Genomic DNA, 15,967 nt, shown 5'->3' on the forward strand with positions numbered 1-15,967 from the left:
CAGGGGGGTCTGTGTCTTGCCTTACATATATAATATACATTTTCTTTAACCCCTTGCCTCCGCAGCCTGTTTTGGCCTTAATGCCCAGGGCCTATTTTTCAAATCTGACCTGTCTTTCTTTATGTAGTGATAACTTTTAACTATCGCGGTTATTCTGAGATCGTTTTTTCATGACATATTCCTCCGTATGTTTGTGGTATATTTTGGTTGAACACTCAGTTTTTTTTAAAAAAAAAACAACACATTTGTGCAAAAATTCGAAAAATGTACATTTTTTTATATTGAAAATTCTCTTTTCCTAAGAAAGATAGTCATGCTACATGAACTAATTATTAATGCAACATCTACAACATGTTTGCTTTATGGTCACGTTATTTGGTATATGTCCTTTTACTTGTTAGGATGTTAGAGAGCTTCGAAATTTTGCAGCGATTTTTCAAATTTTCATGAAAATTTCAGCTCTGATTTTATTAGGGACCAGTTCAGTTCTGAAGTGGATTTGTGGGGCCTGTGTGTTAGTTATCCCCATAAATCCCTGCACTGTAAAAACTGCACCCCTCAAAGTATTCAAAGTAACATTTCATAAGTTTATCAACCCTTTAGGTGTTTCGCAGAAATTCAAAAAAGTTGGAGGGGAAATTTGAAATTTCCTTTTTTTTGGCAGATATTCTATTTTATTAAATTTTTTCCTCTAACCCATCAAATACCAACTGCAAAATACCACTCACTAGAGATGAGCGAACCTGGAGCATGCTCGAGTCGATCTGAACCCGACCTTTCGGCATTTGATTAGCGGTGGCTGCTGAAGATGGATAAAGCCCTAAGGCTATGTGGAAAGCATGGATATAGTCATTGGCTGTATCCATGTTTTCCAGACAACCTTAGAGCTTTATCCAAGTTCAGCAGCCACTGCTAATCAGATACCGAACGTTCAGGTTCGGATCGACTCGAACCTGAACCCTACCACTCACTCTATATTCCCCTTATTCCAATGTCTCTAGAAATCCCCCATATGTGGCCGCTGTGCATCATCTGACTCAACCACAGGCCGCAGACATGACAGAGACCTGGGGAATTTTGGGGCCTTTTATAATTTCAGGTTTGTTTTTTTTTTAGCCATTACACCATGTCACAGAGGCCTTGCGGTGCCAAAATATTTGTGTAAGACGAGTTGACGTTTCCATCGGTACCATTCAGGGGGACATGTGACCCTGATCGTTTTTTATTACATTTTTTATGAGGTAGTATGAATAAAAACACAATTTAGCAGCTTTTTTTAACCTTTTTTTTTGTACGCAGTTTACTGTACGTCACATATGACATGTTACAATTCGCCAGGTTTGTAAGATTACAGCGATATCCATTTTTTATAACTTTTGTTATAGTTTATGCCATTTATGCTCTAAAAACTGTTTGTGTCTTGCATATTGTAAGAGCAGTAATATTTTTATTTTTCTGCCAGTGGAGTTATGTGAGGACCTTTTTTTTTTAATTAGTTTTTTATAAAAAAAAATTTGCGCCGTTAATTGGGCGGGATAACTAATGTAACGGGTTAATAGACAGGGTCATTACGGACGTGGCGAAACCAAATATATGTAGCTCATTTATAGGTGATCATTTATAAAAGGGGATGGGGAGTGGGAGGTCGGAGGGAGCGGATCTCCCTCTGGCTGCTCCATAGACACTGTGACCGCCTGGACCACGGTGTCTATGAGGTTAACTACTCTCCGGGCAGGGGCAACGGGAGGAGGCTGTGTGACACAGCCTCCTCCTGCTGCCTGTTAGTTGTTAGGGACAGAGGGGGGAGGCAGGAAAAGAATGACATTCCGGAAACGTCATTTTGCATTAACCACCTGCATGCCATGACGTTCCCGGATCGTCATTTTGCAGCAAGGGGTTAATAAAGTTAAAGGGATACTCCGGCAAAAATCTTTATTTCAAATTAACTGGTGTCAGAAAGTTATATAGATTTGTAATTTAATATAATATATTGGTGCAGCTCACAATTATCGCTGTATAGGTCGAGGTTAAACTAAAAAATGCCCTTACCTAGAAAGGAGCGAGTGAGGAAATCGGAAGTACATAAAGTTTTTTTTTAGTCCTCTAAACCACAACAGTCCTATCTTACCAGTTGAAATGGTTACCTGTACAGGTCGTAAACATATACTAATCTGGCCAAGATTTGGACAGTAATAAATTAATTTAATATAATCATAAATAGCGCATGATATAAATATTCATCAACAGAAGATAAAAACATATATACGCATTCCTATAGTTATCAAAAATGAGGATTAATACATGGAACATTAAATAAATGCACATAAAGGTTCAATACACAGATAAATAAATAAATAGAAATAAAAAATAAAAAATAAACAATAGAAAAATGAGTCAAAAAAAAAAAAAAAAAAAAAAAAAAGGTCTCTTTAAAATGAGCGGTACCGCTGGGTGCCGGCCGGTTGCGAAGTAATATTGCTTATACCTTTAATTGTAAGCTACTAATTCCACTCTAGTTGCAGTTCAGTTTAGAGGGTGGTCTTGGACTTGTAGTCCTTCCAGGTACATATCAAGACTCGGACTGATAGTCTTTTTTAACGTGTTTTACAGACACCCTTTTAGACTAATAGTCCTCCCGAGTCATCAAAGTATGGTCTGCTTTGTTAGATCAGTAATGATATTTTACGCAAACAGTGATATCAGACACAAACTTATGGCGTTTGTAGCGCCTCTCACCCGTCCCGAGGTGGCTGGTGGTATCGCTTCTTTCCTCTCTGCTATCAGCTCGCAACGGCCGAATGAGGTTAGCGGCTAGTGTAGCGATCCCGCAGCGTGTCCTCGTGGTTCTGAGGATACCTTCGCGCGCGATGGTACAGCCTCGATCTCGTCACAGATGACTCCGTCCGGGACAGGGTGGTAAAGATGGTTGTGGTATTCCAAATGGCAAGTGTCCAGATGGTACAATACAATCGGGGGGCCCCCCAGAGGGACAATGGGTCAAGAGTAAATCCCAAAAAAAGGGAAAAGAAAAGAAAAATAAAAAATAATAATAATAATAATAAAAAAAAAAAAAAAAAAGAAAAAAAAAAAAAAAAGAAAATGAGAAAAAATAATGTTCGGTTTAAAATCACAATAACTAATCTGATGTAGCATTAGTCTGTATAATTGCCATACGCGTTTCAAGGTTCTCAATGTTTAACCTCTTCGTCAGTGGCGATGATGCTAGTCTTTGCAGGCCCATTTAGTGGGATATTTTTAGTCAGTTACTGATTGATCATGTAATCATGTGATTGATCATGTGATTGATCATGTGATATCCAGAAGAAACTCAGGACTGGATTTGGGTATTTCAGACCATCAGTTACTGATTGATCATGTGATATCCAGAAGAAACTCAGGACTGGATTTGGGTATTTCAGACCATCTTTTGCGATCCGCATAGAAACCCATTTTCCGTATATTCTATGCATACTCAAGAGTTGTTCTGGCATATATTCTTATGAACATTGTAAACTGCAGGTTACAAGGGTGCAATGGTAAAACACTCAACAGCGTCTGGTTGTATTGTTATTATTGCTGTATTAATACATTCTAGAAAACGCATTACAAACGCAGCATGTGTGAACAGGGGCTAAACACAAAAAACACGAAAAAGGAGAGATACAAAAGGTAAAAGATCGGGGTATAGGGATAAATATACAAAAGAGAAAGATTTGAGGTAAAAGACCGATTAAGTGAATGAGAGTATGCAATATTGTTATGCTGTAGAGAGTAACTAACCCATGCAATGTTTACCAAAATTTTCTGATATAAGTATCCTCATCCTCGCATAACGTGGGCAAGTTAGACCACTACATGTGACCGTAAATCATAATAAATTTACTCATAAATACCCACTCCATAGGGTATATCCCATATATCGTGAATAGTTACTCTCTACAGCATAACAATATTGCATACTCTCATTCACTTAATCGGTCTTTTACCTCAAATCTTTCTCTTTTGTATATTTATCCCTATACCCCGATCTTTTACCTTTTGTATCTCTCCTTTTTCGTGTTTTTTGTGTTTAGCCCCTGTTCACACATGCTGCGTTTGTAATGCGTTTTCTAGAATGTATTAATACAGCAATAATAACAATACAACCAGACGCTGTTGAGTGTTTTACCATTGCACCCTTGTAACCTACAGTTTACAACGTTCATAAGAATATATGCCAGAAGAACTCTTGAGTATGCATAGAATATACGGAAAATGGGTTTCTATGCGGATCGCAAAAGATGGTCTGAAATACCCAAATCCAGTCCTGAGTTTCTTCTGGATATCACATGATCAATCAGTAACTGATGGTCTGAAATACCCAAATCCAGTCCTGAGTTTCTTCTGGATATCACATGATCAATCACATGATCAATCACATGATCACATGATCAATCAGTAACTGACTACAAATATCCCACTAAATGGGCCTGCAAAGACTAGCATCATCGCCACTGACGAAGAGGTTAAACATTGAGAACCTTGAAACGCGTATGGCAATTATACAGACTAATGCTACATCAGATTAGTTATTGTGATTTTAAACCGAACATTATTTTTTCTCATTTTCTTTTTTTTTTTTTTTTTTTTATTTTATTTTATTTTTTTTATTATTATTATTATTATTTTTTATTTTTCTTTTCTTTTCCCTTTTTTTGGGATTTACTCTTGACCCATTGTCCCTCTGGGGGGCCCCCCGATTGTATTGTACCATCTGGACACTTGCCATTTGGAATACCACAACCATCTTTACCACCCTGTCCCGGACGGAGTCATCTGTGACGAGATCGAGGCTGTACCATCGCGCGCGAAGGTATCCTCAGAACCACGAGGACACGCTGCGGGATCGCTACACTAGCCGCTAACCTCATTCGGCCGTTGCGAGCTGATAGCAGAGAGGAAAGAAGCGATACCACCAGCCACCTCGGGACGGGTGAGAGGCGCTACAAACGCCATAAGTTTGTGTCTGATATCACTGTTTGCGTAAAATATCATTACTGATCTAACAAAGCAGACCATACTTTGATGACTCGGGAGGACTATTAGTCTAAAAGGGTGTCTGTAAAACACGTTAAAAAAGACTATCAGTCCGAGTCTTGATATGTACCTGGAAGGACTACAAGTCCAAGACCACCCTCTAAACTGAACTGCAACTAGAGTGGAATTAGTAGCTTACAATTAAAGGTATAAGCAATATTACTTCGCAACCGGCCGGCACCCAGCGGTACCGCTCATTTTAAAGAGACCTTTTTTTTTTTTTTTTTTTTTTTTGACTCATTTTTCTATTGTTTATTTTTTTTTTTTTTTTTTATTTATTTATCTGTGTATTGAACCTTTATGTGCATTTATTTAATGTTCCATGTATTAATCCTCATTTTTGATAACTATAGGAATGCGTATATATGTTTTTATCTTCTGTTGATGAAGATTTGTAATTTACTTCTATTTAAAAAATTTCAAGTTTTCGCATACTTATCAGCTGCTGTATGTCCTGCAGGAATTGGTTTATTCTTTTGAGTCTAACATAGTGTTCTCTGCTGACATATCTGTTTAAAATAGTAACTGTCCAGAGCAGGAAAGGTTTTCTATGGGAATTTGCTACTACTCTGGGCAGTTCCTGACATGGACAGAGGTGGCAGCAGAGAGCACTGTGTCAGGTTGAAAAGAATACACCACTTCCTGCAGGACATACAGCAGCTAAAAAGTATTGGAACTTGAGATTTTTAAATAAAAGTCGTTTACAAATCAATATAACTTTTTGAAACCAGTTGATTTGAAAGAACAAAAACATTCTGGATTACCCCTTTAATATTAATTCAATCATTGGAATACCCATTTAAAAATTCTTGAATTTGGTGCTAATCTAGGTGTAGTGTTCATGCCAGATGGATAAATACAGTTAGGGCCCCTATTACACAAATGATAATGTCACTCTTATTGATCGCATCGGTCAGCAGCCTGCCTGTGTAATACGTCCCTTCACAGCCAACATCATCAAGCTTTATTATCTGTAACTAGCTCATAGCTCTGCTTCACTAGCTGCAGTATAGAGTCACAGGACCCACAGGCAATACATATGATCTGTCCTATTTTATATCCCCTTCACATGGTCAGGATACAAACCCCAGTAGAATAATGAATGTATTGTTATGGAAGAGCAGCCTTTGTGTGGATCTCATAGTCATAGTTGGGGGCAAAGCTGTAGTGGGTGAAGCTTCGCACCCAGACCCAGGAGCCTAAAGGGGCCCATAAAGTCTCTCCTCCCCATCTGAGGAGGCCAGTAGTATAAATTAAACATCATAGTTTAGGGGCCCTGTGACAAATTTTTGCGCTGGGACCTATCGGCTTTAAGTCATTAGCACCAAATGAAATATACAGGTATGAAAATCCTGCTGACAATGTAATATGGCTACATCCACTAGATGGCACTGTTCTTCTTTGTCTGCACATTCTTTATAGCTCCCAAGTACACCAGTGAGTCCCAGCTCACCTAATAAGCCCCCACTGGCTTTTGCTGTTTTATGTGGCACACACACACACAAAATGAAAAAAAACACACACAAAAAAAAAATACTCTAATATAACAGTAAATCTGTTACCTTTGTGTTTTATTTTCTTAAGTATAATAATAATAATATTTATTTGTATAGTGCCAACTGATTCTACAGTGCCGCAACGATGTACAATGGACATTCAAATATTCATTAAGGTGTTCTGGCCTTTTGCCCTTTGTAAGAGTTCGGACCTTGTGTTTGAGCACTATAGGGGACATTTGATAAGACTGGTGTAAGAAATAAAAGCCCCACCCCCAATTACCCCACCAGATTGACAGGAACTGTTCAGAGCTGTAGCAAATCGCCATAGAAGATCTCTGCTGTCCTGACAGTTCCTATCACAGATAGAGGTGGCAGCAGAGAGCACTGTGTCAGACTGGACAGAAAACACCACTTCCTGCAGGACATACAGCAACTGATAAATATTAGAAGACTTCAAATTTTTGAATAGAAGTAAATTACAAATCTATATAACTTTCTGGCACCAGTTGATTTGAAAAACAATTTTCACCCGAATAGCCCTGTAAGAGTTTTCATATATGGATGTCATAGATTGGGAGAATTGATAAATTCCCCCCTAAAGTGTGAACAAAACACCTAGCTAATTATAACCTCTGACAGATGCAAGGGATGGCCGTTTTACATTGTAGGGCTAAGTTCATACTGCATAAGAGACCGTCCGTTCCGTGACCAGGCCGGTACTCCAGTACTGGGCGGATGATCTTTGCAGCCGCAGAGTTCTGATGCGGCCGCATCCGTGTGCGCTGGCATCAGAACTCTTCACTGCACATTATAGAGCGAGCGGCTCCGGCCATAGTGTGCACTGACAGGGTTTTCGGCAGCCACTATTCACTGAATAGCCACAGAAAACTGCGAGAGATCCCAGCCAGAACGTATACTATGTGTATATTCTCCAGCTGGGATTTTATAGACTGCAATGTATCTTTTCGTAATATGTACGGACGTTGTTGCCGATTAAAACAACTGCTGTGCTATTACGACAATGTACGTTGTGTGAACATATCCTAATGGCTTAGGCTTAGTATTCCTGTCAGTATTTTAGTCAGACTTTTTTCAACCAAAACCAGGAGTAGGTTGAAAAAACAGAAACTGGGCAAATCTTTACGTGATAATTTTGCCCTGTCAGTTCCACTTCTGATTTTTATTGAAAAAACACAGATAGAAATACTATGTGTGAACAGAGCCTTAGGCTATATCTGTGTTTTCCAGGCAGCTTTAGGGCTTTATCCAACTTCAGCAGCCGCTGTTTATCAAATGCTGTATGCACAAAGTTCATTCATTTTTTTTTTTGTTTTTTTTGTAGAAGGCTCCTCCTGTGACTAGCTGATCACAGAGTATTCTACCCCCAGGTGCCTGGCAGTGGCTTACTCCTCTCACCCCATTGTAATATATGTATAAGTCAAATAACTTGTTTATGTTGATTTTGTGAAAAATTGCTCTTTGACTGACAAATACTGGTGGAGTTCTGTTTATCCTGGAAGCAGACAAAAACACCAAAGGCAAAAAAAGCCATTCACACATGAAGTCAAAGACGCTAGAAAAAAATAAGGATAATCTTTGGTATTTTTTCTGGCATTTTTGGAGGCCAGAGAGAGGCCCCACACACAAACTGTGTGTGAAGCTATATAGCGTGATTGCTGGCTCAAATATGGGGTAGTAAAACAATCTGAATAGAGCGCAGCTCATCAGACCTGTTGTGCAGTCTACAAGTGTAGCGAGGAATCACGATAAAGACAAGCACACTCAGGATCCAGCGCCTCTTTTTTATACCGCTGCAGTTGGAGCTTGTGAGCTCAGGAGAAAAGTTTGTGTGATTTAGTGCAATAAAGGGACACAGGATTGTGAGTGTTGTCTTTTATTCACCTTTATTACCTCTGTACATGTAGGGCTTCCTGGGGAATCGGCATGTAAATTAGTAAAGAAATGAGACTTGCTGCAAAGTTTTCCTCAGCTTGGTAGAAAAACGCCAGAGGAAAACGGATAACAGAACTAATCCCATTGTTGTCAGTGAGGTTGTTCCCCGTGTCCAGTATCGTAACACCTGACTGACCTGAATGTGTCTTGCAGCATTCTGCATCTGACTATAAACTTCATTGCAAAAAGTGTTATAAGTCCTGGTGACAAGTGACCCATTGTGCCTCAGTTGGGGTCAGTTTTGGAATAAGAAACTGACCCTGATGCCACTGATATAGGTGGAAGTCGGCCTTAGGCTAGGGTCATGTCTGCTTTGGAGGCTTTGTTTGGGGCCTCTGTTGCAGATACCATTGACTAGTTGCATTTGGAGCCAGTCAGTCGGCTGAATGGGGCACACCAAAGGAGCCCGACAAAACCCTTTGACTTTAATAGAGTTGTCCAGGTTTCCGGCTGGTGGCTGCTATTTTGCTAAACTTAAACCAGACAATAATACTCCATGCAGCGTTTTTTGACCTCATAATTTAAAGGGAATGTACCACTGGAACATTGCTTTTTTGTTTTCTACATGAATAGACAGGTGCGGGGATGTCGGTGCGCAGTCCTTTTTCTGAACCGTAACCCGATTTCCACGCACAGTGGTGGTCCATTCCCGAGCACTCGCCAGGCATGAGCACTGGAGGTGGGCCCGTCAACTCCCCAGTGTGACTATCTGCTCTCCCCCCTTTGACATGGCTCCATTAATTCTAATGGAGCTGCGTCACAGAGGTGAGGGGTTTTTTGTCACACTGGGGTTTGGCGGGCCCACCTCCAGTGCTCATGCCTGGCGAGTGCTCGGGAATGGACTGTGCGTGGAAATCGGGTTACGGTTCAGAAAAAGGACTGCGCACCGGCATCCCTGCACCTATCTATTCATGTAGAAAACAAAAAGCAATGTTCCAGTGGTACATTCCCTTTAAATAAAATGTGCGATGGAGGCGAATGGCCTGTCTGTGTTTACCCCAATAAAGATTCCCTAAAACTTGTTTAGGGATTATCGGCCAAACCAGAGACACCTGTCTGTAACTTTTGATGTCGGTTCCAAATAGCTTGTTTATTTTGGGGGGGACAATACTGGTGAAAAAGATTTAATTTGCCCAGCCCCATAACATCAGATGAGGGTACGGCATTACCTTTGGCATCCTTAGTAGTCATTACCCGCACAGAAAGCCTATACATATTTCATGCACTGGTAGTAAAGCTGTTTGTGGTAACACATTTCTTCTTCTTTGCAGTCCTTATCAAACATCGATGACGTCGTGAGCAAAATACGTTTGAAAATAAGGTAAATTATTTACTGGTATAGAAAGTTTTCCTGCATTGAACGTAATGAATATACAGGAAAAAAGTGTATTGAGTTATGTGAATAGTTTAGACTTTTCTCTAATGGCCGTTCTGTTTTATGCCATTTTGGGGTATTATTAGCAGGGCTGCCACGGGGAGATTTACAACAAACAATTAAACCTTACAAATGACACAGGACTTTGGTGCTTCTTGAATCCCTGTCTTACATGCTGCCCCTCAGGCCCTACATTAGACCTTGCACAATATCACTTTAGTGTGTTCCTTTGAGTATTTTAAAGCCTGTGTTCTCAATTATATTTTGCAATCGACTGTGTCAATAGAAGCTTTTGATAACACACATAATGGTTTTAGAGGAGAACGATAGAATAACAGTAGGTTGCAGTAATACGAGAAATATGTGCATTTTGTGTTCCAGACGTCTGGATGACAGTATAAGAACCGTAGTTCGAGGTCAAACAAACGTTGGCCAGGATGGAAGACAGGTATGCACTTAAGCTAAATCTTTCATTTTGTTTTCTCTTTTGCGCATTAAATTTTTTTTTTTTTTTCATTTTATACCAGTTTTCTTTTTAAAGGTTTTTTTCATACATAATTTGGTACTATAATAAATGGCGCTACTGAAGAAACAAAGCAAGTCAGTCCGGAAAAACAGGACTTTGTGCAATAATACCAGTGGGAATTATAAGTTATGGCTTATTATGGTGGGGATGATAGAAAAACAGAATGCATCTACAAAATTCACTGATGTGGTGGGAAAAGGTTACATGGAATTTATGTGTACTTGTCCTTGCTTTACCACGCATGTAAATTCTGCTACGACGTGAATAGAAGTGTTATGTCTAATCAGATTTTCTGCCATTTAGTCCTAATGCGCCAAGTCAGCTAACTTCATACCGAGCTGCTTGTGTAGAATTATCTGTGAAATATCTGTGTCTCAACAACAAGCCTCTAGTGGCCACCTTGTTTACTCAGCAATGGGATAGAAGATGGATCTGTGACCGCTGTGGGAGACCTTACAGCCCTGGCATCCATTCTTGTGCACCTCATTCTTGGGGTTTACTGTGCTGTAAAAACTGGGTGCACATCTTTTTATAGTTTGTTCTCACTTGGATGGCTTTGCCATATAGTGGTGCGCCCTGCAGTAAAAGATTATACCTACACCAAGCTGACCCCTGTTAGAGGAGGGAAAATGTAGAATGTGCACAGTCCGTCCTTTTATACACAGACAGCGGGAGGCTGCAGATTAAATAACTCATCAAAGGAGATGTAGTTCCGAGTTGTCTAAGCTTCACTTTCAAGGAGGTCCTTAACCTTGTAACGCTGGTAAATGCCAACGTCAGATGGTAACAGCTGTCAGCATTCCATGGGGCTGTTCAGACACCCAAGGACAAAATCTCCATTGAAGATAAAGGCAATGCACTGTATTCTGTTCTTAACTTTTAAACAGTTTTTAGGTTGTTTTAAAGGAAACAAAATATAAAAAAATTATTAGGTAGGTATAACTCTATTGCAATATATATAGTTACTGTGGATACAGTATAAAATAGTGGATGTGCTGTAGGGTGATTGAATATTGATCCTATTTTAGTAAGAATAAAAAATAAAAAATGTAGGAATATATAGGCCGATATGGACAAAAAATAAATTCAACGGCTGCCGCGCGGCAGTGTCAACATAATAGCGCAAACTTTTAAACTGCTTAGGATCTCCCGTCATCAGAATTAATCATGATGCTGGGAGCACCCAGGTCTAGTCCGCAGAACACCGTCCATGTACGGACGGAATTCTACGGATGTGTGAATGACCCCTAAAAGTTTACAGTTGCATATCTACCTGCATTACTGTGTCTTAGATTCAGATATGTATTTATGTGGATATCAATATATTTGTTATATCTGTATCTATATCTGTTATCAGATGAAATAATAGAGGTTCATCCACTAAACGGTCTTCATATAGTAGTCACCTCGGCCATAGACAGATCTGACATTAAGTGCAATCCATTTAAAGGGGTAGTGCGGCACTAAGAAATTATTCACAGAATAACACACATTACAAAATTATACAACTTTGTAATTTATGTTATGTCTGTGAATCGCCCCCTTCCCTGTGTCTACCCACCCCCACACGTGTACGCTCTCTGCCGCGTCATCAGATGCTCAGCCGCGATTGGCTGAGCATAACTGTGCTCAGCCAATCGGGTGCACAGCTTTAGCAGTCATTGAGCATGCGCCGCCTCCTAACCCCCTGGCGCGACTGCAATGAAGTAGCCGGGTCCGCGCCGCCCCTCTGGTGTCCTCACAATTAAGCCCCCGCCCTGTGTTTGTGATGCGCCCGGCCTTTCCCCACCTATCCTGCCTCCTGCGCCGCCTCGCCCCCCCTCCCCCGCATACCATTGTGCCGCACGCTCCCTGAATCAGCTTGAATCACGTGAAGTGATGCACAAAGCCGGTGGCGTCACTGCGCATGCGTAGGATTGTAGCGCAACGGCGCCTGTGCGTAGAAGAGGACCAGCTGATTCAGGGAGCGGGCGGCACAATGGTATGCGGGGGTGGGGGGGTGGCGGGGCGAAGCGGCGCAGGAGGCAGGATAGGCGGGGAAAGGCCGGGCACATCACAAACACGGGGCGGTGCTTAATTGTGAGGACAGCGGAGAGGCGGCACGGACCCGGCTGTGTCATTGCAGTCGCGCCCGGGGGTCAGGAGGCGGCGCATGCTCAATGACTGCTAATGCTGTACACCCGGACAGAGGGCGGATCGGGAGGCAGGGGGAGACGAATAACCACACCACACAGGCGGCACTGGCCTAGGGCATGATTGCTCTAGGCCACGCCTCTTACACATGGCAACAGCACGAATAAAGTATGATTTTAAGCTTCTGGAAAACGACACCAGCATGGATAAACATAGCAGGAAAAAGAACATCTCATCAGCAAAAAGAAGGTATAAGTAGTTGGGGGGGGGGGGGGGGGGGGGTCACAAAGTGGGTACAGAGTCACTTTAAACCCATTCTTTTTACTAAAAAAAAAAAAAAAAAAAAGAATCCTTTCAAATCTTTATCTCTTTTTACTAAATATTCCCTTTGCGATATCAATGGAGGAGTAGTATTAACCCAATAATATATAACTAGTAGATATTTTTTTTTTTTTAGCAGATTACTGCTCTTTAAGCCTCATCTCTACTTTTCACCTCCTTAGTAGGTAGAGACTGGCCTCTTATGACGTTTCCTATACACCTTACACACAAAGCAGAGGAGATTCCGCTTCCCTATATCATTGTAAAATAGCCTCAGAAGCAGCACAAACGTTAAAAGCAGTACTGAAAAGTGTAGATTTTTAATCCAGCACTTGGAGGAGGGACAGTACTCACTACAACTGCAGCCTCTTTATGTCTCTCTCCAGCCACTCCCCCATAGACTTGTATGGGCAGCTGTAACCTGACCCGGTGAACTGATGGACTTGCGCTGTATCTCACAGTGAATGATGAGAAGAGGCATTTTTCTAATAAGATATATTAAAAAGTGTTTTTTATATATGCATTTACCATTGACACAAAATTTGGTGAAACAGTGCCCGTTTTAAATTCCATAAGACTGCACAGAGCAAAAACATATTTATTCAATATTAGAATAGTTATAAATTATATTTATTCTCAGCACTTTCATATCAAAGTCCATTCTTGTAATGACACTTGAAACTTTATAAAAATTGTATAAACAAACATGATAAATATAAAAGCTCCCACCCTCAGCTTGTGCTTGGTACATTTGGAGGATTATATAATAAGAGGGTTCAAAGGCCTTGAACAGATATATTATTATCACTGAATGACTCAATTAGTCTCATCTATATACTGTGGAATATACCAACAGCAGCTCTGCCATAATGGGAGATATTATTGACTATGCTAATTGACTATAGTTTAGCATACTGATTTATAGTTCTGAGTATATCTGGGTGAAAAGCTGTTTGTCATATGGGGATATAGACAGAACTGTGCACTGTTTTACTGGTAAGATTTATTACATTAGCTTCATTTATGAGTGGATGTTTTTAGACTGCTTATTTTAAAAGGCCAACACATATGTCTGTAAGTGGGATGACTGATCCCGGTGCTCTTTGTAGATGGCTTAGCTGTCCAGTCTGTACAGTTCATCTGGCAGTTGCTCCAAAAATCTATAGAAAACAGATGGAGACTGTAACCTGCTCCTGTGCTGACTTCTGCAGCGGTATTCTCCAGCGTAGCCCAGTGTAAGTCCCTTCCTCTCCGGTAATAAAAGCTGACAGCTTCTATAAAAACTTTCTGTTCTAGTGAAGTTTATCTTTTTTTCTTTTTTTTGTAAAAGTCTCCATACACTTTATAGTTTTGACAGCTGAGCGGATCTGCCCTTAGAATAAAGTGTATGACGCCCTTCTGACACACCATGGACTCGGCGATCAGGTGTGACCCCTTTCTTCTTTGAGATGTAATCTGTTGTCAGAGCAGTCTGCTCCCCATAGAGAATGCCACAGCCAGTGACTGTCTGAGCAGGTGGACACTGAGCGGGGACCTGGTGATGCCGCTTGAGGGCACAAGGGGGGTGCGGACACATAAACACGGCTTCTTGTTTATCTTTAAACATTACAGCAGCACTATGTATTCAATTTTAGGCTGGGTTCACACTCTGTAAGACAGCAGCCATTCTTTGACACAGCTATGTCACAGAACGGCCGCTGTCTGTGTAGTTCAGCCCAGCCGGTACTGCAGTACCAGCTAGATGAACTTCATTTCTTTTGAATTGGAATGCTGGCACATTCAAGTGTGCCCGTGTTCCAGTTAACCACAGCAGACAATGTAAAGTGCAGCCGGATCCGCACTTTACATTGTCTGTACTGTCAACTTCCCACATAAAAAATTGGCATGTCAGTTTTAAGTGCGGCCGCATGGAATCCTGGCCGGAGTGTATACACTCTGTCTGGGATTCCATAGAACACAATGTCATTAGACATTTTCTATAAATAGTGGCCAGTGTTGCAAACTGCAACAACCGAGACAGGAACTGTCCAGAGCAGTAGCAAATGCTCTGGACAGTTCCTGTCTCGGCCAGAGATGTCAGCAGAGAGCACTGTGTCTAAATGTAAATAAAACAAAATTTCCTACAGGACATATAGCAGCTGATAAGTATGGGAAGACTTGAGATTTTTAAATAGAAGTAAATTACAAATCTATATAACTTTCTGACACCAGTTGATTTGAAAGAAAAAAAAAATAGCTGAACAACCCCTTTAAAGTATATCACTGGTTTTCTAAGGCTGAAGAGTATTAAAAGTGTTAAAAAGGAAAAAATTAAGTGGTTGTTTATTGGAAGCTGTATTATTTTGCACTAATTTAGATACCTCCCCCCCCCCCCAACATCTGTGGTTTTCATTAAAGGGTATGTACACTTTGTACCTGACACCCTGGGGACCCTGCCAATCTTAGTGTCTCTATACCCACAATATGACCCCCCCCCCCACCCCCACAAACCCCTTGTACCTTAGGATAGCTGCTTTTAATCCAAGATCTGTCATGGAGTCCGTTTGGCAGGTGATGCAGTTATTGTCCTAAAAAACAACTTTTAAACTTGCAGCCCGTGTCTAACAGAAGTATCTGTGCCCTAACTTTGCACCACCCCTCCGTCCCTCCTCCTCCCCGCCCTCTTCATCTTTAGGAATGCACCAGGCAGATTCTTCTATTCCCCCACCTGTGGCAGCCTGGCACATGGGCTGGATCGTTAAGGACCTGTGCAATGTACAGCATGGAGAAAATGTTTCAGTGGCATTCCTAATGATGAAGAGGGTGGGGAAGAGAGACGGAGGGGTGGTGCAAAGTTAGGGCACAGATACTCCCGTTTGGCACGGGCTGCAAGTTTAAAAGTTGTTTTTTAGGACAAAAACCTAATCACCTGCCGAACGGACCCCTGGACAGATCTTGAATTAAAAGCAGCTATCTGAAGGTACAAGCGGTCGGGGGGGGGGGGACGTCAGATTGTGGGTACAGAGTCACTTTAAATTAGGCCTGGCCCCCATTCACACAGCCAGTTTTATTAAGAGAAGCAGGTGTAGATTTCTGTCATGATTT

The 15,967-nt window shown here is 41.1% G+C and overlaps 1 protein-coding gene across 1 annotated transcript in view; it reads left to right on the forward strand.

Annotated features, from left to right (window-relative positions):
* The window catches only part of VPS53 (VPS53 subunit of GARP complex), a 107,388-nt gene that overhangs the window by 9,362 nt on the left and 82,059 nt on the right, over positions 1-15,967 (forward strand). Inside the window, exons 3-4 of the mRNA XM_069971207.1 lie at positions 9,800-9,849; positions 10,285-10,351. Coding sequence (XP_069827308.1) covers positions 9,800-9,849; positions 10,285-10,351 — 117 coding nt within the window. The remainder of the gene's footprint in view (positions 1-9,799; positions 9,850-10,284; positions 10,352-15,967) is intronic.

Source organism: Dendropsophus ebraccatus, chromosome 5 (assembly GCF_027789765.1).
Source record: "Dendropsophus ebraccatus isolate aDenEbr1 chromosome 5, aDenEbr1.pat, whole genome shotgun sequence".
NCBI lineage: Eukaryota > Metazoa > Chordata > Amphibia > Anura > Hylidae > Dendropsophus > Dendropsophus ebraccatus.